Below are 17574 nucleotides of genomic sequence, written 5' to 3'. Positions count from 1 at the left end.
AGGGCTAAATCAGCTGTGAACCACCACTGCGCGTATATACAGAAATCTATTTCCTCAGCGAGTCAAGATTCAGTTTTATCAGCTTGAAATATGTTCAATGAAGCGAACGTCTTCGATCCGTTTTGATGTTTTATTATGTGCGGTTTTTATCTCTCGAGGCATTTGTTTTATATAAAATACGAGCGCGACAGATTATTTCTTATTTCTTCTATCAGGAAATAAACGATGATATTAAATGTCACTTGAACAAACGTTCGAAATAATGCACATCACGCGGCAGTAGTTTATCTCTGCGGCAGACGACGTTCCCAGACCCCCATGAAAGAATTGCTTTTATCTTATCGTCAGACTAAACTCCAATTCATCATTAGACGTATATATATAGATGTACACATGGGCGGGAGAGGGACAGGGAGAGACGGAGATGTAGAGGAAGAGTAAAGGGAGGTGTAGAGGGAGAGATGTAGAGTGAGAGGGGAGTGAAAGGGGAGGGAGGTGTAGAGGGAGAGATGTAGAGTGAGAGGGGAGTGAGAGGGGAGGGAGGTGTAGGGGGAGAGGGGAGTGAGAGGGGAGGGAGGTGTAGAGTGAGAGGGGAGTGAGAGGGGAGGGAGGTGTAGAGGGAGAGATGTAGAGTGAGAGGGGAGTGAAAGGGGAGGGAGGTGTAGAGGGAGAGATGTAGAGTGAGAGGGGAGTGAGAGGGGAGGGAGGTGTAGGGGGAGAGGGGAGTGAGAGGGGAGGGAGGTGTAGAGTGAGAGGGGAGTGAGAGGGGAGGGAGGTGTAGAGGGAGAGATGTAGAGTGAGAGGGGAGTGAAAGGGGAGGGAGGTGTAGAGGGAGAGATGTAGAGTGAGAGGGGAGTGAGAGGGGAGGGAGGTGTAGGGGGAGAGGGGAGTGAGAGGGGAGGGAGGTGTAGAGTGAGAGGGGAGTGAGAGGGGAGGGAGGTGTAGAGGGAGAGATGTAGAGTGAGAGGGGAGGGAGGTGTAGGGGGAGAGATGTAGAGTGAGAGGGGAGTGAAAGGGGAGGGAGGTGTAGGGGGAGAGGGGAGTGAGAGGGGAGGGAGGTGTAGGGGAGAGGGGAGGGACTATGACGTCAACACCGTACGTCACATCTCTTGATTAGATATATTGTGACGGCGAATTTTAGGGGGTTTGGGGGTCCACTCCCAAGAAAATTTTGAAAATTAGGAGCGATTTAAAGCGTTTTCCCGCCACCTTGAGTGATTACCTTGTGGAAAAAAACACGAGTTTTTATATAGTAAAAAATGAAGAAACCTAGCCGAAAAAGGGGGTTTGTTTGCACCCCCCGAACCTGGCGACGCCTATGCTCTCTGCTGCCATCAGACTTCAGCACCACTCATAAGTCCGATCCTGGGCTTCCACACAATTTGTCAAAGAAAATATAATACAAAATTAATTATTTATTTACAAATACTGGTAGGGATCAGCAGTATGACAGCCTCAGATTGTCACGAAGAGAGACAAATTATTATATTGAAATCTTTACATAATATACTTATACATAAGAAACTAGTTTATATATTTTGATAATACAGCAGTTATGAAGAGTGAAACTTTAAACTTTATTGCAGTATCTATATACGGGGTGCAGCAGTTTAGTAACTAAAACTAACAGATTTGTCATAATTTGTCTGAATTTGGCGTGCATATTTTTAACCGATCATCCGCCCCGCTAGCCATCAGGCTTTGTGTGAGGGTGAAAATACTTTCTAACACTCAATACACTTTTTTCCTTACACTTACCAGGGAAGTCTCATCACACTTCCCTGCACTTACTAAACTTCCTTCATTCCTGCCTAAGGCTTCATGTCGACGCCTAGACCAACCGGCCGGATAATCGCCGATCAGCGCCTCATAACCTCAGCGTTTTCAAACTTCGAAGCATTTACAAACTTCAAAAGAAAAGATGCCATTGGCCGCAATTCAAGAATGGCCAGTGACCTACCTGCAATACCTTTTGAAATCATTCACCGAAACTTTTGTTATCGGTGATGCAACCAATCACCGGCTACGAATTTTAAGGGGGTCGGTTAAAAACTGGTGGGCACTCCTACAAGTTGTCATTATACTTGGAAATTCTATACGGCGAAGAAGTCTCTGTCGCTGGATATTGCTTAGATAGGACACGTTTTAGAAAAAGAGAATTTTCATTAGATTGTAACAAACGCAGCTCAGCTGATAAACTATTTGTTATCAATACAACTGGATTTTGGCAACAGGACACGGAATTTAAAAATGACTTTAAATTGACTCTTAAATAAAAGGATTACATTTTCAAATTGCTGCTTATCCGCGTTACAAGGTTGCTGTAAGGTAGGTGGAACATTTATTTAACATTAGCGGTCGAAATTATGTTTTATAGATTTAGATTTAGGAAAAAATAGTTGCACTTTAGGTTAGGGTTAGGTTAGGTTTAATTTACAGGTACCGGTACCGTAACAGCTTCATGGAAGATTCAACAGACTCGCCTACTGATGAAAAAAAGAGCGGTCCGAATTGAATAAGGTAGGACATATTTCAGCGTGGACTTATCAACTAGAGTTGATACGTCCATGATTTCAGTGAGAAGAAAAAGACCCCCCGGGCCACAGAAGATCGAACCCGAAGTTGAATGATGATGACAGAGTGGCTTGAAAAAATTCAGGTGCGACTTGTATGACATGTCTAATAGTTCTTGTAGATAAATAGAATTAATAGAATTTATGTTCTAACTAGTTATTTGACCCCCCAATTAAAACATAATTTCAACCGTTAATTCTTAGGTATTTTGAATATATTTCACAATTATCCAACGCCCCCACCCTCACCCCTCCCCTTAAAACGAAGCTTCCACGATTTTGTGGGTTAAGCGTGACTTTGGTAGGATGAGGAATTGACGATTTGAACTTGACAACTTTTTTCTACATAATAGAAACTACATAAACGTTAACACATGTAGAGCTAGAGGGGTTGGACTGTTAACCCCTCAAAACACATACAGATAACAGTGATACAAATATAAAACAATAGACAAATATACACTTATACAATATTACACATTAAAATGATAGAATTAAATTTTTCACGCGCCATTTTATTTTGAAGTCTCATCTCGCGCCATTTTCTTTTGAAGCCTCATCACGCACCATTTTATTTGGAGGTAATCTCGCGCCATTTTATTTGGAGGTAATCTCGCGCCATTTTATTTTGAAGTAGTCTCGCGCCATTTTTGTCTTTTTGCGCATCCCAGTTTATCTATTGTAATATATGTATTGTATTATGTATTGTATTATGTATTGTACATGTATTGTATTATGTATTGTACCATGTATTATATTATGTATTGTACCATGTATTGTATTATGTATTGTAATATGTATTTGTAATTACTCTTCTCACTCGGTTCTCTCTGATTAGTGTCAGTCTGCCTATAAATACTGATTAGTAGCGAAAGCTTGTGCGTCAAATAAACCTATATTGTATACTTATACTTGTCTCGTTATAATTATTCTAAACCCGGTTTATACCCCAGGCTCCTCTACGGAATAAGGGAACATCGTGTTTTAATTCCTGATTCGGACCCAATGTCGCAGCCTTCGTCAGTGGACACAGGACAACTCGGGGCTGGATTCGAACCCTTGAAAGCAGTAGGCCCATTTCTCTTGGACATTGAGGAAAACTTCTAAGACTAAGATTCGATTTTCAGCCTTCTTTGACGGAGAGAACTTCAGTGGACAATACTCGGGATTCGAACTTGTGGAATGAACCTGTTTTGCCTGCGAAAGCTTCATTTTTCCAGAGGAAAATAAATCAATTTCATATCGGTAACTATTACGACGAGTAATAGGAAAAATTGTGCCGAAATTGAGAGTATTGAAAAAACAGCTAACCTACACGGAGCTGTCTGGAATCAGTTGTTTCGGCATGAAAAATTTGCAGAAAATTCCGAAACATTTTCATTCCATCACGAGGAGACTGAAATTGACTGGTGACCCACGTACGCTGGGCGAATTTTGGTTATCGGACTAAGTCGCGACTATAGTCGAACTAAGTGAAACCGAATGTCTGAACCATAGTCCGGAAATAGTCCGGAAATAAAGCGCATTCGGTTATTAGTTCCGACCACTAGTCGACTAGATACGAAAACTGAATTACTGAACTGGCCCCTACTGAGGAACTAGGATTCTGACCCGGCGGACACGACCATCAGCCAGGAACCAAAGTCCCGACCAGTCTGTGGTCGACGGATGAGAGAGGATTAATGTACAAGGCAAGCAACATCGGAGCCTCACTTGGAAGGTCTCAACTGAAGGCGCTGCGATGCACTAATCTCGGGAAGTGGACTTTATTAGAATAACATGACACTAAAAGCAGACGCTAATTTCTTTTTCACACCAGATCCGCCATTTTGTTTCTACATGTGACATGCTATCACGTGATCTCAACATGTAAATACAATAACTACCGGTATACATAAAACACGTGTTCCATAAAACAGGAATGAGTTGAATAACGAAACCCACTAAGTAAAAAAACGAAAATTGGAGTCTAGAATATAATCCTAATTTAATTATAATGTTAATAAAATTGGGGAATCATATGGTCAATTTTATTAATTATAATTTATGTTGATGTAGACATCGCGTGTAGCAGACGCTGTCCTCAATAATGCCAGATCCAACTACAGTTGTTTGATATGATGACGATGATATTTATTTGAACGATATATTTCATAGAAATGCGGTTGGTACGAAATCAAAGAAAGTCCCCTTGGTACTTCAGACTGCACAGAAGATGACGAAAACTGTCTTGGTCTCCACTTTTCGGTGCCGTTTTGCCTTTTGTTTTACCATAACTTGTCAAAACTTCATAAGACTTTCATTTCTCACCTACAAAATCTACCGTAGCACCACCTGGTAGGTGCTTGCTGTCACCGGAGAGCATTCTATGCGATGGGGTTCGAGTCCCGGCATAAAAACTTAACGTAAAGCTGCCTCTTCGGGGAAGGAGCGCGTATATTCGGTATATGTTTTCCTGGATTCCTAGAAGGGGGTGCTAACTGAAAGGGTTAAACTGAACAGCCAATGTACTTACACAACTCGCAGCCGATCAATCGATAATCCCGAGTTGAAAACGACATCTGACGTGATTTACGAGATAGAAAACTGTCTGGACTGTCACAGCCGGGTGTGTTATTATCGGAGCCGTCCTTTCTAACGGTTACGCGTTAATCTCGCGCGTGACATTGACCGATATCTAGCTGAAGACGGGCCCTAGATCAACCAATCAGCAACGAGATCAGATGATTGTTATTTTGGAGGTCTAAGAATCGTCCTGATTGATGCGCGGTAATTGCTTTTACATCCCTTCTGTTGTCCTCGACTGTGCTAGCTACTTAGTTTCCCTATTGTTCAGAATAACAGAATAACACGCATACCCGCAACATACTAACACGATACATGAGCCGCGATCACACGGAAACGATTTGGCCCGGGCCAAATTGGTTTGGATCAGGCCCATGTCAAATTTGGCCCGTGCCTTATAAGAGACAATCGCGATTCACGCGTAAACCGCGCGCTCGATGTGCTTAAACAGAGCGAAGTGAGTCCGAGGATTTTGGTCGGGCCAAATTTGGTTCGTTTGATCCTGGATCAATTGGCACCCGTGTGAACAGTTGCTCTGGGTCTTAATGCCCATGTGATCCTGGTAATGATCTCCGAGTTCCACGGTATTTTCGGTTTCAATACTCTATACTAGAAACATTAAAATATTGAAACATTGAAACATTGAAACATTGAAACATTGATGAGTCAAACTTGATCAAGGATTGTAGAAACATGGCCCTGGGTCGAGTTGTAGACGATTATCCTCGGACAAACGAAACGTATACAAATCAACTGAAAAGTTCAAAAGTTTGTGTCTATTGAGACCACAACAAGGTTAATGTTGTTTCCCTAACAGTTGTATCCAGTAATCAGTCTTATAGTTCAACAGCGTGATGTCCGATGTGAATAAATTCTTATGTTCACTTAATTCCTTTTCCATGTTTACCCCATTTAACACCTATCGTATATTTCACCTCTGGTATTTGTATCTATTGTATTGTATCTCTGCACCGTTACCAACGAGAAGTCAATGTACTATCTACAAAAACACAAATCGAGAAGTCGTATGGAAGCCGGCTAACTATAGTAGGTAGTTTTATCCAAACGTTTAAAATATGTCGATTTGTGTAAGGCACGGATTAGATATTGATCGCGTCAAATTAACGTCAAGTTTTTAACCTGATCCGACGGAATTATACTGATACTACACAACTGACGTGAAATAGACAGATCCCTCTCGAAAACATCATCCATATCGTTTCATTTTCACTATCGATCGATCGGATCGATATATTAAGTTACACGTATTCGATATATCGAGATTAATGCATTTAACAGATGTCAATAGCAAACTGTGTAGATTCGAGTACCGGGCACTTCTCAAATCACGTGACTCATTACTCCCGATCAAATAATCGACGCGTTTATCATATACGATTTTAATAAAGGAACTTTCTTTAAGTTGTGGCCAGTAGAAACACAGGGACGGGCGTAGAGAGTATTTTCAGTGATCCGGAGCCAACTGGGATTGAACGTATTTAAAGGATAGCAATACAAACTCTATAACAGCCACTTTTATCAAGTTTATGGAACCGCAATCGATAAAGACCAATCGAAACCTGCCTAACATGGAGGGTGGACCCACTTGGGGTATTCGATGCGACTGTGTTGTGCCAGGGATCCCCTACCTTTCTTTTATACCCTAGCTTTCCACAGAGTCCCAGTCTCCAGGGTGAATCCCCATTTCACAGTTTTTAGTAAGAAAGAAAATCTCCCCCGGGTCTAACAACTGACAGGGATTCACTGAATCTGCTGACAGATTCTTCACGCAGCTGGTGCTACTAGACTGGAGGTCAGTCTAGGCACAGTCGGACGGTCAAGCGAACACGATGTTGATAGCGATAGATATTGACACTCTACAAACACGATCCCCATTTTTCGTCGCGTTTTGTTCAAATCGTTCTTTCTTCCTTCCAAGGTCAAACCTTCGCATCGCGCTTCGAGATCTATCTTCAACGAGAGCAAAAAATAATGATGACCAGAATGTGTAATGTTTGTTCCGTGTCGTTAAAGTGGGTTTTGTCGATATTCCCAGGCGCTGCAGTTCGGCCTCTAGATATATTGGCGCTGATAATGAATAGTTTGTCAACAAATAAAAGGATTTAGGAATGTTGAGTTCGTTTGTAAAGGAGTCCTTCGTTTTTTTCCTCCAATAGTACTCTGCCCTAAGCCCTTATTTCGACGTGCTGTACGTAGAGCGAAATCCAGCTGTTAATGTCAGAGGTCAAAGAATAGTATAAACTGAACATTTTAATTTGGAAAAGTTCCGGCGCACAAATCAAAATGGTTCACGGGGTGAACTTCGGTTTTTGTAGTTAGTTGACTATAGTGGTCGGGACGAATATACAAACACACTTTAGTCCAATCTGGTCGCAACGCATTTCACAGTGGCGACCATCGTGGAGCTGAACTACAACGACCGCGGTCGATCATAGTTCCGACTAACTTGACATGCGGTTTCGCTTTGTTCGCAAAATGTCGGGAAACTTCGATGACCGAAGTTCATCTAATAGCTGCGAATTATTGCGCATTTCTTGTACTTTTTCTATAAAATAAAAACTGTGCGCTTTTTCGCGGTCTTGATTCGATATCCAGACAAAACCAGTCAGAATCACAGCAGTAATCGATATGTTGTTAATCAGACACCGTGTGATAGTTGTTATAGTGGGTCTCATTATCAGGAAATCTTCTCTTCTTCTCGTAGACGAGTTTCAAGCCGTTTATCGCGTTATCTCCTGCGGCAAGCGAGGGTCGTGTGACGCAATGACAGCTTAATCTAAAACAGAAATCCCACCGCGAGATGGCTGCGAATTGTCGTTGCATAACTGCTGAAACGGTCTCGTGATCGCTGCAGGCTGGTTTTATAAAAATCTTTGCCGACGTAAATCAGGGTTAATTATTGATCTGAAGAACTGAATTTAAATGATTCTATGATAAAGTTGAAAATGAGAAAAAAATTCCCCCAGTAAATATGCTCCTAGGTCAAAATCCCCACGACGAAACGAACCTCAAGTTTTTTACAATACCGCTAATGAAATATTCCCAATTTCATAGATTTCCTGCTTTCGATCGTGGATTACATTCTTTCCGAAGATCGTATTTTGAAAACCAATCCATGGACGAGGAAGCAATTCGACTGTAAAGACTTAAACGACAACGAATAATGTCTTTTATTCATGAGAAACTTTCGCAGCAAAAGATTCTTTCCCCGATAGAAAAACCACCGCATAAATAATAATATGATGTATGAATAGTGAAATGATTGAGTGCTTTATTCAACATCTGTACTGAGTCTCGACAACGACACGCTGCGTAAGTGTATTTTTAAACTTATACATAATTCAGATGTTTCGTGATGAACGAGATATACACAACACACAGTTTCCACTCCTCGTAACCGAAACCGAATGAACGAAATAGTAAAAATTCGATATGCGTTTGACAAAAAATGAGACGGATTTAAGCGATAGTTTGCATGAAATAGGGCGGGGTTCGTTTCGTCGTGGGTTGCGCAGATTTATCACCGTTCAAACCATAATAGATCGTATATCTTCATTAAATACTCGACGACCGATCCCACGTCCCAGGGGAAAAATCATATTGACATTAAAAATAGAAATCATTCGTCGTTAGGGGTGTTTTTTTATTTTCTTTGTTTTCACAAGGAGGCGTATCGGAGTGAAATGAGGGCAGCAAATTTGACTTTAACTTATCCGGAGAAGAATTACCGCCATTATGAAAAGCATTTGTCACGTCGAAAACATTTTCAATTTAGCTGGGACAAATTCAAATATTGAGACAGCCGATTACAGTCCGCGTTCCATTGAAATACGGGAATAAGTTGTCACAGTGTTTATTATTTGCCAGTAAGTTAAGCATTGAAAACGCAATTTTAACTGAGAACTATTGAACTTGATCATGATTTGTAAGCTGTTGATTTATGTTGCTGTTGGCACGAGTCGTAGATACAACTTACAGCTTATTTCATTCATATGAAGCTGTTGAAGGTCTACCCGATCATTTTTACTGATAGCCGTTCAGCTGTCACATCCGCTGTTCATTATGTTCCCACACCTTACCAAACAGGTACTGATAATGGAGACTGAGTGAACAACTGTTTGAAACCGCTGTGACTATCAACAGCAAACATCAGAAGTTTTACAATTAGCTGATGAAAGTGACTACATGCACCTCACTGACGTGTCTCATAGGCCTAGCGTGGAATGTTTGTATGAGGGAAGAATAGCCGCGCTATGACTTAGAACAGATAATAAGTTAATATCAATCAAGAATTAAAATCTTATTCTAAAGAGTATTTTGATTTTAATTCTTGATAGAAAAAATTCGTTTTCAATCTTTTGAATTCTGTTTACAGTTAGTTTTGAACTTATTCTATGTGTTTTGAACTTATTCTATGTGAGCGAGTTAAGCCGTTGCCAATTCTCGGCATTTTGCGGCATCTGTTCCCTTTAAACAACTCGTAGTTCAATTATCCACATGTTTTCAGCGATTTAACTCAATAAGATCAATCTTAACAGAACACTTTGGAACTGGGTCATCTGCCGTCTGATCTACCAGACGAGTGTGACGTCACGGTACATTTCTACCCTCAATCTATGATTATCAAGCGAAGTGGAATTTTCATCATTAACCGTTCGATTTACGATGTCTGAACGGGCGACGCGTCTGGGTCAGGAAAACCATCTTGAATATATAAATCCATCGATTCTATACATGTCGGATAAGTAGTTCTGAAGAATGAACCCCCGGGGGTTAGGCGCGATGGTCATCTTACTGTCACCGCGTGAAGCTACTCGAGGAATTTTTGCCCCCGATGCAAACATACTCGCATCTGTAGATCTCGGCGCAAAAATGACATTTGTTAGATACTTTCGAACGGAGTAATTTATTGGATTGTCAGAAACTACTCGCGCTCTCTCGGTGCCTGGTCGTTTTAACAAATGAAGATAAGTGGGAGCTATGTATATATGAAATGTCACTAGAGACAATCGCGGCTTTGTGGCCTCTCCTTTAGTGTGGCATATCGACCGAGCCTGAGGCTTTTAGTTCACATTCTCCATTCTCGCTGTTTGGTCGTTGTGACCGATTGGGCAGTAATCAATACTAACGGCTCTATTCCTGTCGCTTCAGAGAAAAAATGATGAATTTCTTTTCGTGTTCACGCAATAAGTTTGAAGATTTCTTCTCTGAGCCTTTATATCTAATCAACCGACCTTGACCGGACAAAATGGTCAAGCAAGTCACATCTTACATCGCAGTATCCGAGCTGGTTAATTTACCACCTCTTAAGAGCGAGCACGTTTTATCGACTTGCGATAAAGAGTCGAACGATTTGTGAAACCACAGCAGAATCGAATCGCAACAATTAAAAAACTTCATCGTCGAATAAAAGTGAATATGTTTTCAGTTTTACGATCGATTTTGCTGTTAATTCAGTCTCTTAATGATGTCTTTCTGTACATAGTTCATTTTATATATCATGTACGCCTGATATATCCATTAAGCCTCATCAAGTTTATCTGATATATAGAATGAACTATATATTTAAGGGCATTGTTTCATGTAATTTACATTATTTATTGTTGGTCGCGGTAAAAGTTCGATAGAAGAAACGACAAGATGATATAGAGTTGATAGACAATTCAAAGATTGGGTGTCACAATCTGATGGTCGTTTCTTTCCCGAAGACGCGAGAGAAGTGAATTATTTTTGAAATAAAAGAAAAACGACCATCCGACAGGCTGCCGAGCACTCACTACGTATCAGGTCGGTCGCTTCGTTTCACTACCCTAACTTCAACTGAGTTTATTGAATTTCTGTAGATCGTCATCAGCTGACTTTTAATCAATTGTGATTTTATCAATTCAAATTGGCCGCTGAAATATCTATTGTGTTCGCAGATATCACTTCAGTCGTTGCACGTTTGACATTTTTTTTTGTTCATGAATAAAAATCAAATACTTGATCTAAAATGATTAGAAAAGAGCGATTCATAGAAGACAATTTAACAAACAATGACTCATTTCGAGAGACCTAACCTACGCCCCGGAATGAATAGGTCTATAAATGATTATCATTAATAAAACTAGGTACATTTTGAGTTTGGTTTTGCGGGACCGGGTCTACATTGACATGTAGTTAATAAACCATGTGGTGAATATTCATCAGAACAGAAAATCTATTTGATCGACAAATATAAATTGGAGTCACTTTAGTCAGAGGAGTAAACAATCTAGTGACTGCTGACAACTCTTTTAATATCGACGTTTAAACAAATCAGAGATAAAATTTTCAATATGAAATTTCTGTAGCAATTCATACGTTACGTCCATATTGTATTCGACTGTATTTTAGGGTCGTGTATTTCAATGACGCTGGTGTCGAATTATTGATCAACGTTACTCGTTTATATCCGTTTTGGAGCCAGTTGCACAACCATGGCTTAAATTAAAGACCAATCCAACACCAACTTATTTCTATAACGACCCAGTTTTAAGAATTGACTTGACAGTCTTAGAATTGAGGCCAAAATAATTTTTGACATTAATTACGACTGTACAATTAAACCCTGATTGTTTACATGAGGTGACCAGCTCTAGACTAAACATAACCTAAAGTTAGTCTATAATCGTCTTACCCTAGAGTTAATCGATTAGTGTTATCCCTAGCGAAACCTCGTTTAGGTCCATGACGTTGCCCTGAATATAAACACTTTTTTTCAGACCCTTCTAGACCGATTATAAGCTAGGGTCTAGTGTGGCGGGGTTTCGAGCCGTGGCTGGGTGTAGCGATGCCATCAGGTTCGAATCCCTGACGGGGAGGGGATGTAGTATTCTCTCAGTATTTATCAGAATAATATGTCGATATCTCAACATAGTGTCAATATTTCTAAGCTGTTTGATATTCCATTGTGTTCGTCGAATTTTTTTTAAGTTCTTTGAGTTGTATAAACCTAATTTTACCCTTTGATTTCTAGACTTATCATTGATCGTCTATACATGAAGAATGTTACGGACACGAGTTCACAAAGATTATTAAACGAACATTTTCTGTCTAATTATATTGAAGTGTGACAGCATCTTTTTATATATTATCATGGAAAGTAATTGCTATCGAGTTCCCCAGATGGTGCCTGTTCATATTCCTCGATGAGTAAGAGTAAGTATTGCAGGAATCTATGCAGAATAATTCTCAATTCAATTTGAAACGTTGAATAAATATTGAACTGCAACACACCAGGTGTTCGCGAACTGTAGCGAATGCTAGAAAAACGTATCAATAAAGCTTAAACAGTTAAAAGCAGATTCCCAGGAATCATTCGAATTCAGTAAACTCTCCCGAAATTATATCGACTGAAAGGAAATCGTTTAATCGCAGTGATTGAAAATGGACACGTGCGCTGTAAGCTGAGGTAAACACGCGCATTCCTCGGTCAATTGAAACTCATACGCATTCTGTGTGCTCGCCTCTTTACCATATTCGAATCAAGTTTAAGGACAACTATGAAAATCTTATTCGTCGTATTGTTTATTTTAGGTAAGTTATCTTAAATAGGCATTTTCGTAGTTCTGTCTGGACCAACGCGCTGGTCAAAGGTTTAAGTTAAAGGTAACCTGTAGATGTTGACACAGTGTTGACGAAGCAATGATTAATTAAAGTGCATTTTAGTTGCCTGGACCCAGTTCCACGGTTCCACAGTTGTGAGTAGTTAACTGTTTCACTTGGCTCGATTTTTAATTTGACTCGGAGTTCAAACATTGGAAATGAACCTAATTTCAACATTAAACTACGAACAATCATCTGAATGATATGTTTGCCCGTGGAGCTCCAACTCACAACTGTGGATTGAACCGGGCCGATGAGGTTTTATCTTAAAGCAATTATGCTCAGTGTATGTGATGCAGCAAACTCTGAGTGAAAATTAGAATTAATCGTTGATGTAACGCAGAAACTGTTTACTACAAATCACGTGAATTTGTAATACATAAAAAAGTAACTAGAAATGAGCCTATTCTGTATAGTGATAAATATTCCTGGAGGAGTAGTGAAATTCCCGAGAGCCAGGGTTCTAAAGGACATGTGGATGTTCTCATACTGAATTCATTGTTTTAGAACTGAAACGAAGCCATCAAGATATCGCGCAATTCGCCGATTTAGTTCGGAAAACTACAGGAATGAATCCATTCTTGTTCGTTGATTATGGAAACTGGTGTGGAATAGGTGGAAGTGGAGAGGTCGAAGATCAAATAGATAGGTAAACTTAGACATTTTGTTCCACAGCGTGACCCAAATTTCATCAGTTCATTCATTTGTGAATCGTCGTTGATTAAAAGCGACATCGATCGGTAATTTAGTGGTATCAGGTATGATAAATTCAATGCTAATGATGCTAATAGATTGGTATAGGCCACCTGTATAACCGTTAATTTAACGTAAAGCTGTGTTTAGACTACACTTCGTATATTCAGTTGTTGCCGGGATCACGATAATTGTTGGGCAGAACTGGAAAAATCGAAGTGCAAAAATAATTTATTGTTATGGGTGACGTACAATTATCGACGCGTGGCTGCGAAACAATTCAAATGCTGTAAGTTGAATTCAATGACTTTCTCAAGGGGGGCTGTTTCACAGATAAGACAACTAATCTTCACACTTGCTTCAAAATTACATCCATATGTATTGTTTTTTGTTGATATGTATGGGGCCCCGTTCCCCGGGTACCAGATCTTATGAAGATTGTCAAAATTGTCCATTGGATGAAAAATTGGGACGTTTGCAAAGCTACGGTTTTAACAATTACTTTGTCAGTTAACAACACTGGTTAAGCACCTGGGTCAAGTTGCTAATAAGTTCCCATCGCGCACGACACTGCGAAACACGGAACATGTAGAGTTAACCATAGGACATAGATTCCAATTGTCTGTATGATACATTTTGAGCAAGCAATAAGATATTCGAAACTAATTGGTTTAAGGTAAGTGTTATTTTTTCTATCCAACAGATCCGACATTGTGGATGTCATCGTGCACAGAAGCGCTATGCCAATGTGATGTAGATGCGGCGAACTGTCTGAGAAAATGGAAACATGTTTACGACAAGACATTTAAAAATTAACATACATTGATAATCCTCTCTCCGCGGTTCTTATTTTGTTAATGATGAATAAAATCTAAAGACCATTTCCAAAATAGTTCATGAATTTCATGACTAAATCCAATGTTCGCTTAAATCGTTTACAACGACTGACCTTAGTCCAATTTAAATTTAGTTTGTTCACGTAGAAAATTTTCAAAATGAGAAAACACAATCTACGCATGACTAATAAAGCGTCACTGAGTTACAAAATCGCCTTGTAAGAGAAGGCTTATGATGACCTTGACTTCACACAAGGTAAACTTACACAACCTGCGCCAAATTCAGTTTTCGTATCTAGTCGACTAGTGGACGGAACTAATAACCGAATGCGCTTAATTTCCAAACTATTTCCGGACTAAAGTTCCAACTGACTGACGGTTTCACTTAGTTCGACTATAGTCGACTAACTCCGATAACCCAAGTTCGCCGTTGTTGTTTTCATAACCAGCCCAACACCAATCAAATTTCCATCGGGATCAAACACAGGCGACAAAAAAACTAATTAATCATCGGGAAAAATTGTAAACAATTTTCAAACACACGAACAATAAGTTCTAGTTTATACGTCCATGCATATATAGAGCATCTTTCGGGTTTTGGTGCATGATTCAATCTAAGATAAAATGTGTCTGACTTGACTTCAATCTATTAGAGTGGTATATTATCTCTTTATACTTCAACGTCTTCAGAACAGCAGCAGCAGCAGCAGCGGCGGCAGCAGCAGCAGCCTTCAGTTTCAGAGCGACGGGATGCAAATTTCCTCATAAATCATTTTCAAAAACTATCATATGTATAATATGTAATGTCCAATGTGCACAGGATAAAATGTCAGATTTATTCATAACTCGCCGATATTTGACATTTTAAAGAAATGAGTTTTCCAAATCACTCTTTTTCATCAGTGAAGTTCATGGTTATAGATGTTTTACTTTATCGCTTCAACAGTGGACAGAAATTTAAAATTGTTGTATTTTCCGGTTTGGTGGATGTAAGTTGCCCTGAGCCGTGAAACATTATCTCGTTACCACCGTCACACAAACAGCTCATTCCTGCTATATTCCTATAATTATAACAAATGACTGCCCGCACTTCTTATGACAATAATACGCCGTAATAAGAATTGATCGTCACCAGAGGTCGTGTATAAAACGGTCAGGATTAGATAACGCTGTGAAGTGTGCCGTTTCTGACGGTTGTATATCGATAAATCTATCACATGAATCGTGGTTCCCATCGCCTTTATATTAGTTATTGTTCGGCATTTATTGTTATGGCCCCATGGACGTTTCCGCAGATTCTCGTTCTAAAGCTGTACAACTGTTCACGACATTTACGTAATTCGTTCGCGAAATGTGGAGATTAGTGTTAACTGTTTGTACGTCATTAAGTCTTGTGGTGGGTGTTGCACATGCCGCTATACAGTCGCAATTTACCGGTAGCACGGATTTTATTAGATTTTGTTAAAACCTGCTGAAATTTCAAAATTTCAATTGCCACGTTTGTTTGTGATTTACGTAAATTCTGAAATTATCGATGCACCACTATGTAATGTGTCTAAAATCTAACGCATGTATTGTGAAAACTATATCTATGAATTTAGAATTAAATTGAAATTTAACCTTTTACTTATTCACATTATACTTTTTTAAAAGTGCGATGAACCAGTCTTCATATGTAGGTTCCAGCCACTCGATCACGCTACTCGTGACTCCCGTGCCACCATTCATAAAGCTGGGATTCCCGATGACGTCACTTACCTTCGTAATGTAGATGAGGGAATACCCGGTATACACCACATCAGCGCCATCTAGGTGCCCGAATGGCATCTGTGCCATTGAGAAAAAGTGTAGTTTGACTGTAGACCTACTATAAATTACGGAAGCCCCTAGGTGACATACGAGATATTTTTTTTACTACTTCGACTTATTATCTCGAAATTCGACATAATAAGTCGAATTTCGAGTTAATCATGTCGAAATTCGAGTTATTTTTATGTCGAAAATCGAGTTAATTTGGCGAAATTCGAGTTATTTTTATGTCGAAAAGCGAGTTAATTTGGCGAAATTCGAGTTATTTTTATGTCGAAAATCGAGTTAATTTGGCGAAATTCGAGTTATTTTTATGTCGAACTTCGAGATAATAAGTCTACATGAAAATAACACAAAATGCGTCATAATTAAGTCGAAATTCGACATGAAAAGAAAACTCGAAATTCGACCTGACAAGTCGAAATTGTGAAAAAATCATCTTGTATGTCATCTAGGGGCTTCCGTAGTAAATATCCCGTGTATTTACTCAAAATACTGAGGACGTATGATAAATACCCCTTGTATATATGTTCCCTGGGCCCAGTTTCACAGTTGTGAGTTAGAGTTAACTCTTGAGTTAAAATCAGTTCTTTTCAATGTATAAACTGTTGTCAAATTGAACTCAGAACTGTGGAACTGGATCCTGAATACTGAGGTAGATTTAAAAGTGTAAATATCAGCTCTGTGTTAGCTGAGCTTTTTTCTTATCGTGTTCAACTTGAAAATAAAATTGTTAGTTGACACCTTGATTTATAAGATAGAAGTCATGACGACGGCTGGGGATTCGAGAGAAATATTATTCGCACTAAAAAATTCTCATGATTTATTGCGAAAAGCTAATCCTTCATTTAGAAGAATTCACATTAGAATAAAACCGCTGAAATGGAGAGTGGTTTCGACTCGGTGAAATGGAATATCGTTTGCGTTTTAATCCCGAGGTGAATTTCACTCTAAGTGCCTCGGAATCTAAATCTTTAAATACCGAAATAGATGCCGCAAATCGACGCTTGAAATCTAGTATCTGATTGTATTTCTTATACATTTTATCGCTGTGTTGAACTCATAATTGTTTGAACCCCGGGAAAAAGTTGCGCAAATGGTTCAAGAGGTTGCATTGCTATGCGGCTACGTCACATCACGTGACGACACGACCAATGCATTTCCGGTCGAATGACCCAAACTTTCCCAATATGTGATTGTTGCACCAAAATGATATATACTATACTCATCAACCTTCTAAATGGCCTTCCAAACGGGTATAGTTTCGGCCGCCGAAACTAACCTGCTTTTCATCCAACAAAATGGATATATTATTCTCTGGAGAAATGTTTTCTCTGGAGCCATGTGTTTGACCTCTAGGAAAAAACGCCGAAATTCTTCCCGAATTGTCGACCAGTTTTCATGTCGATAATTGGAAATAACAGCATCTTGGCCCCGTCCCCTCCCCCCCC

At 39.6% G+C, this 17574-nt stretch overlaps 1 protein-coding gene across 1 annotated transcript; it reads left to right on the top strand.

Annotated features, from left to right (window-relative positions):
* Window positions 1-12682: 12682 nt before the first annotated feature.
* LOC141904527 (basic phospholipase A2 RVV-VD-like) lies at window positions 12683-14294 on the top strand. The gene is made up of 4 exons (XM_074793120.1): window positions 12683-12716; window positions 13293-13434; window positions 13649-13767; window positions 14182-14294. The coding sequence occupies exons 1-4, from the start codon at window positions 12683-12685 to the stop codon at window positions 14292-14294; spliced, it is 408 nt and encodes a 135-aa protein (XP_074649221.1).
* The last annotated feature ends 3280 nt before the right edge of the window (window positions 14295-17574 follow it).

The sequence above is a fragment of the Tubulanus polymorphus genome, chromosome 4 (assembly GCF_964204645.1).
Source record: "Tubulanus polymorphus chromosome 4, tnTubPoly1.2, whole genome shotgun sequence".
Taxonomy (NCBI): domain Eukaryota; kingdom Metazoa; phylum Nemertea; class Palaeonemertea; order Tubulaniformes; family Tubulanidae; genus Tubulanus; species Tubulanus polymorphus.
The sequence above is the reverse complement of the archived record's forward strand: the minus strand, read 5'-3'. Positions and strand labels throughout refer to the sequence as shown.

Excerpts from the sequence above, each read along its gene's own strand:
- LOC141904527 (XM_074793120.1), top strand. The coding sequence starts at position 12,683 with ATGAAAATCTTATTCGTCGTATTGTTTATTTTAG. Across the intron at positions 12,717-13,292 it reads CGTCGTATTGTTTATTTTAG|AACTGAAACGAAGCCATCAA; the intron begins GTAAGTTATCTT and ends TCATTGTTTTAG. Across the intron at positions 13,768-14,181 it reads TGCGAAACAATTCAAATGCT|ATCCGACATTGTGGATGTCA; the intron begins GTAAGTTGAATT and ends TCTATCCAACAG.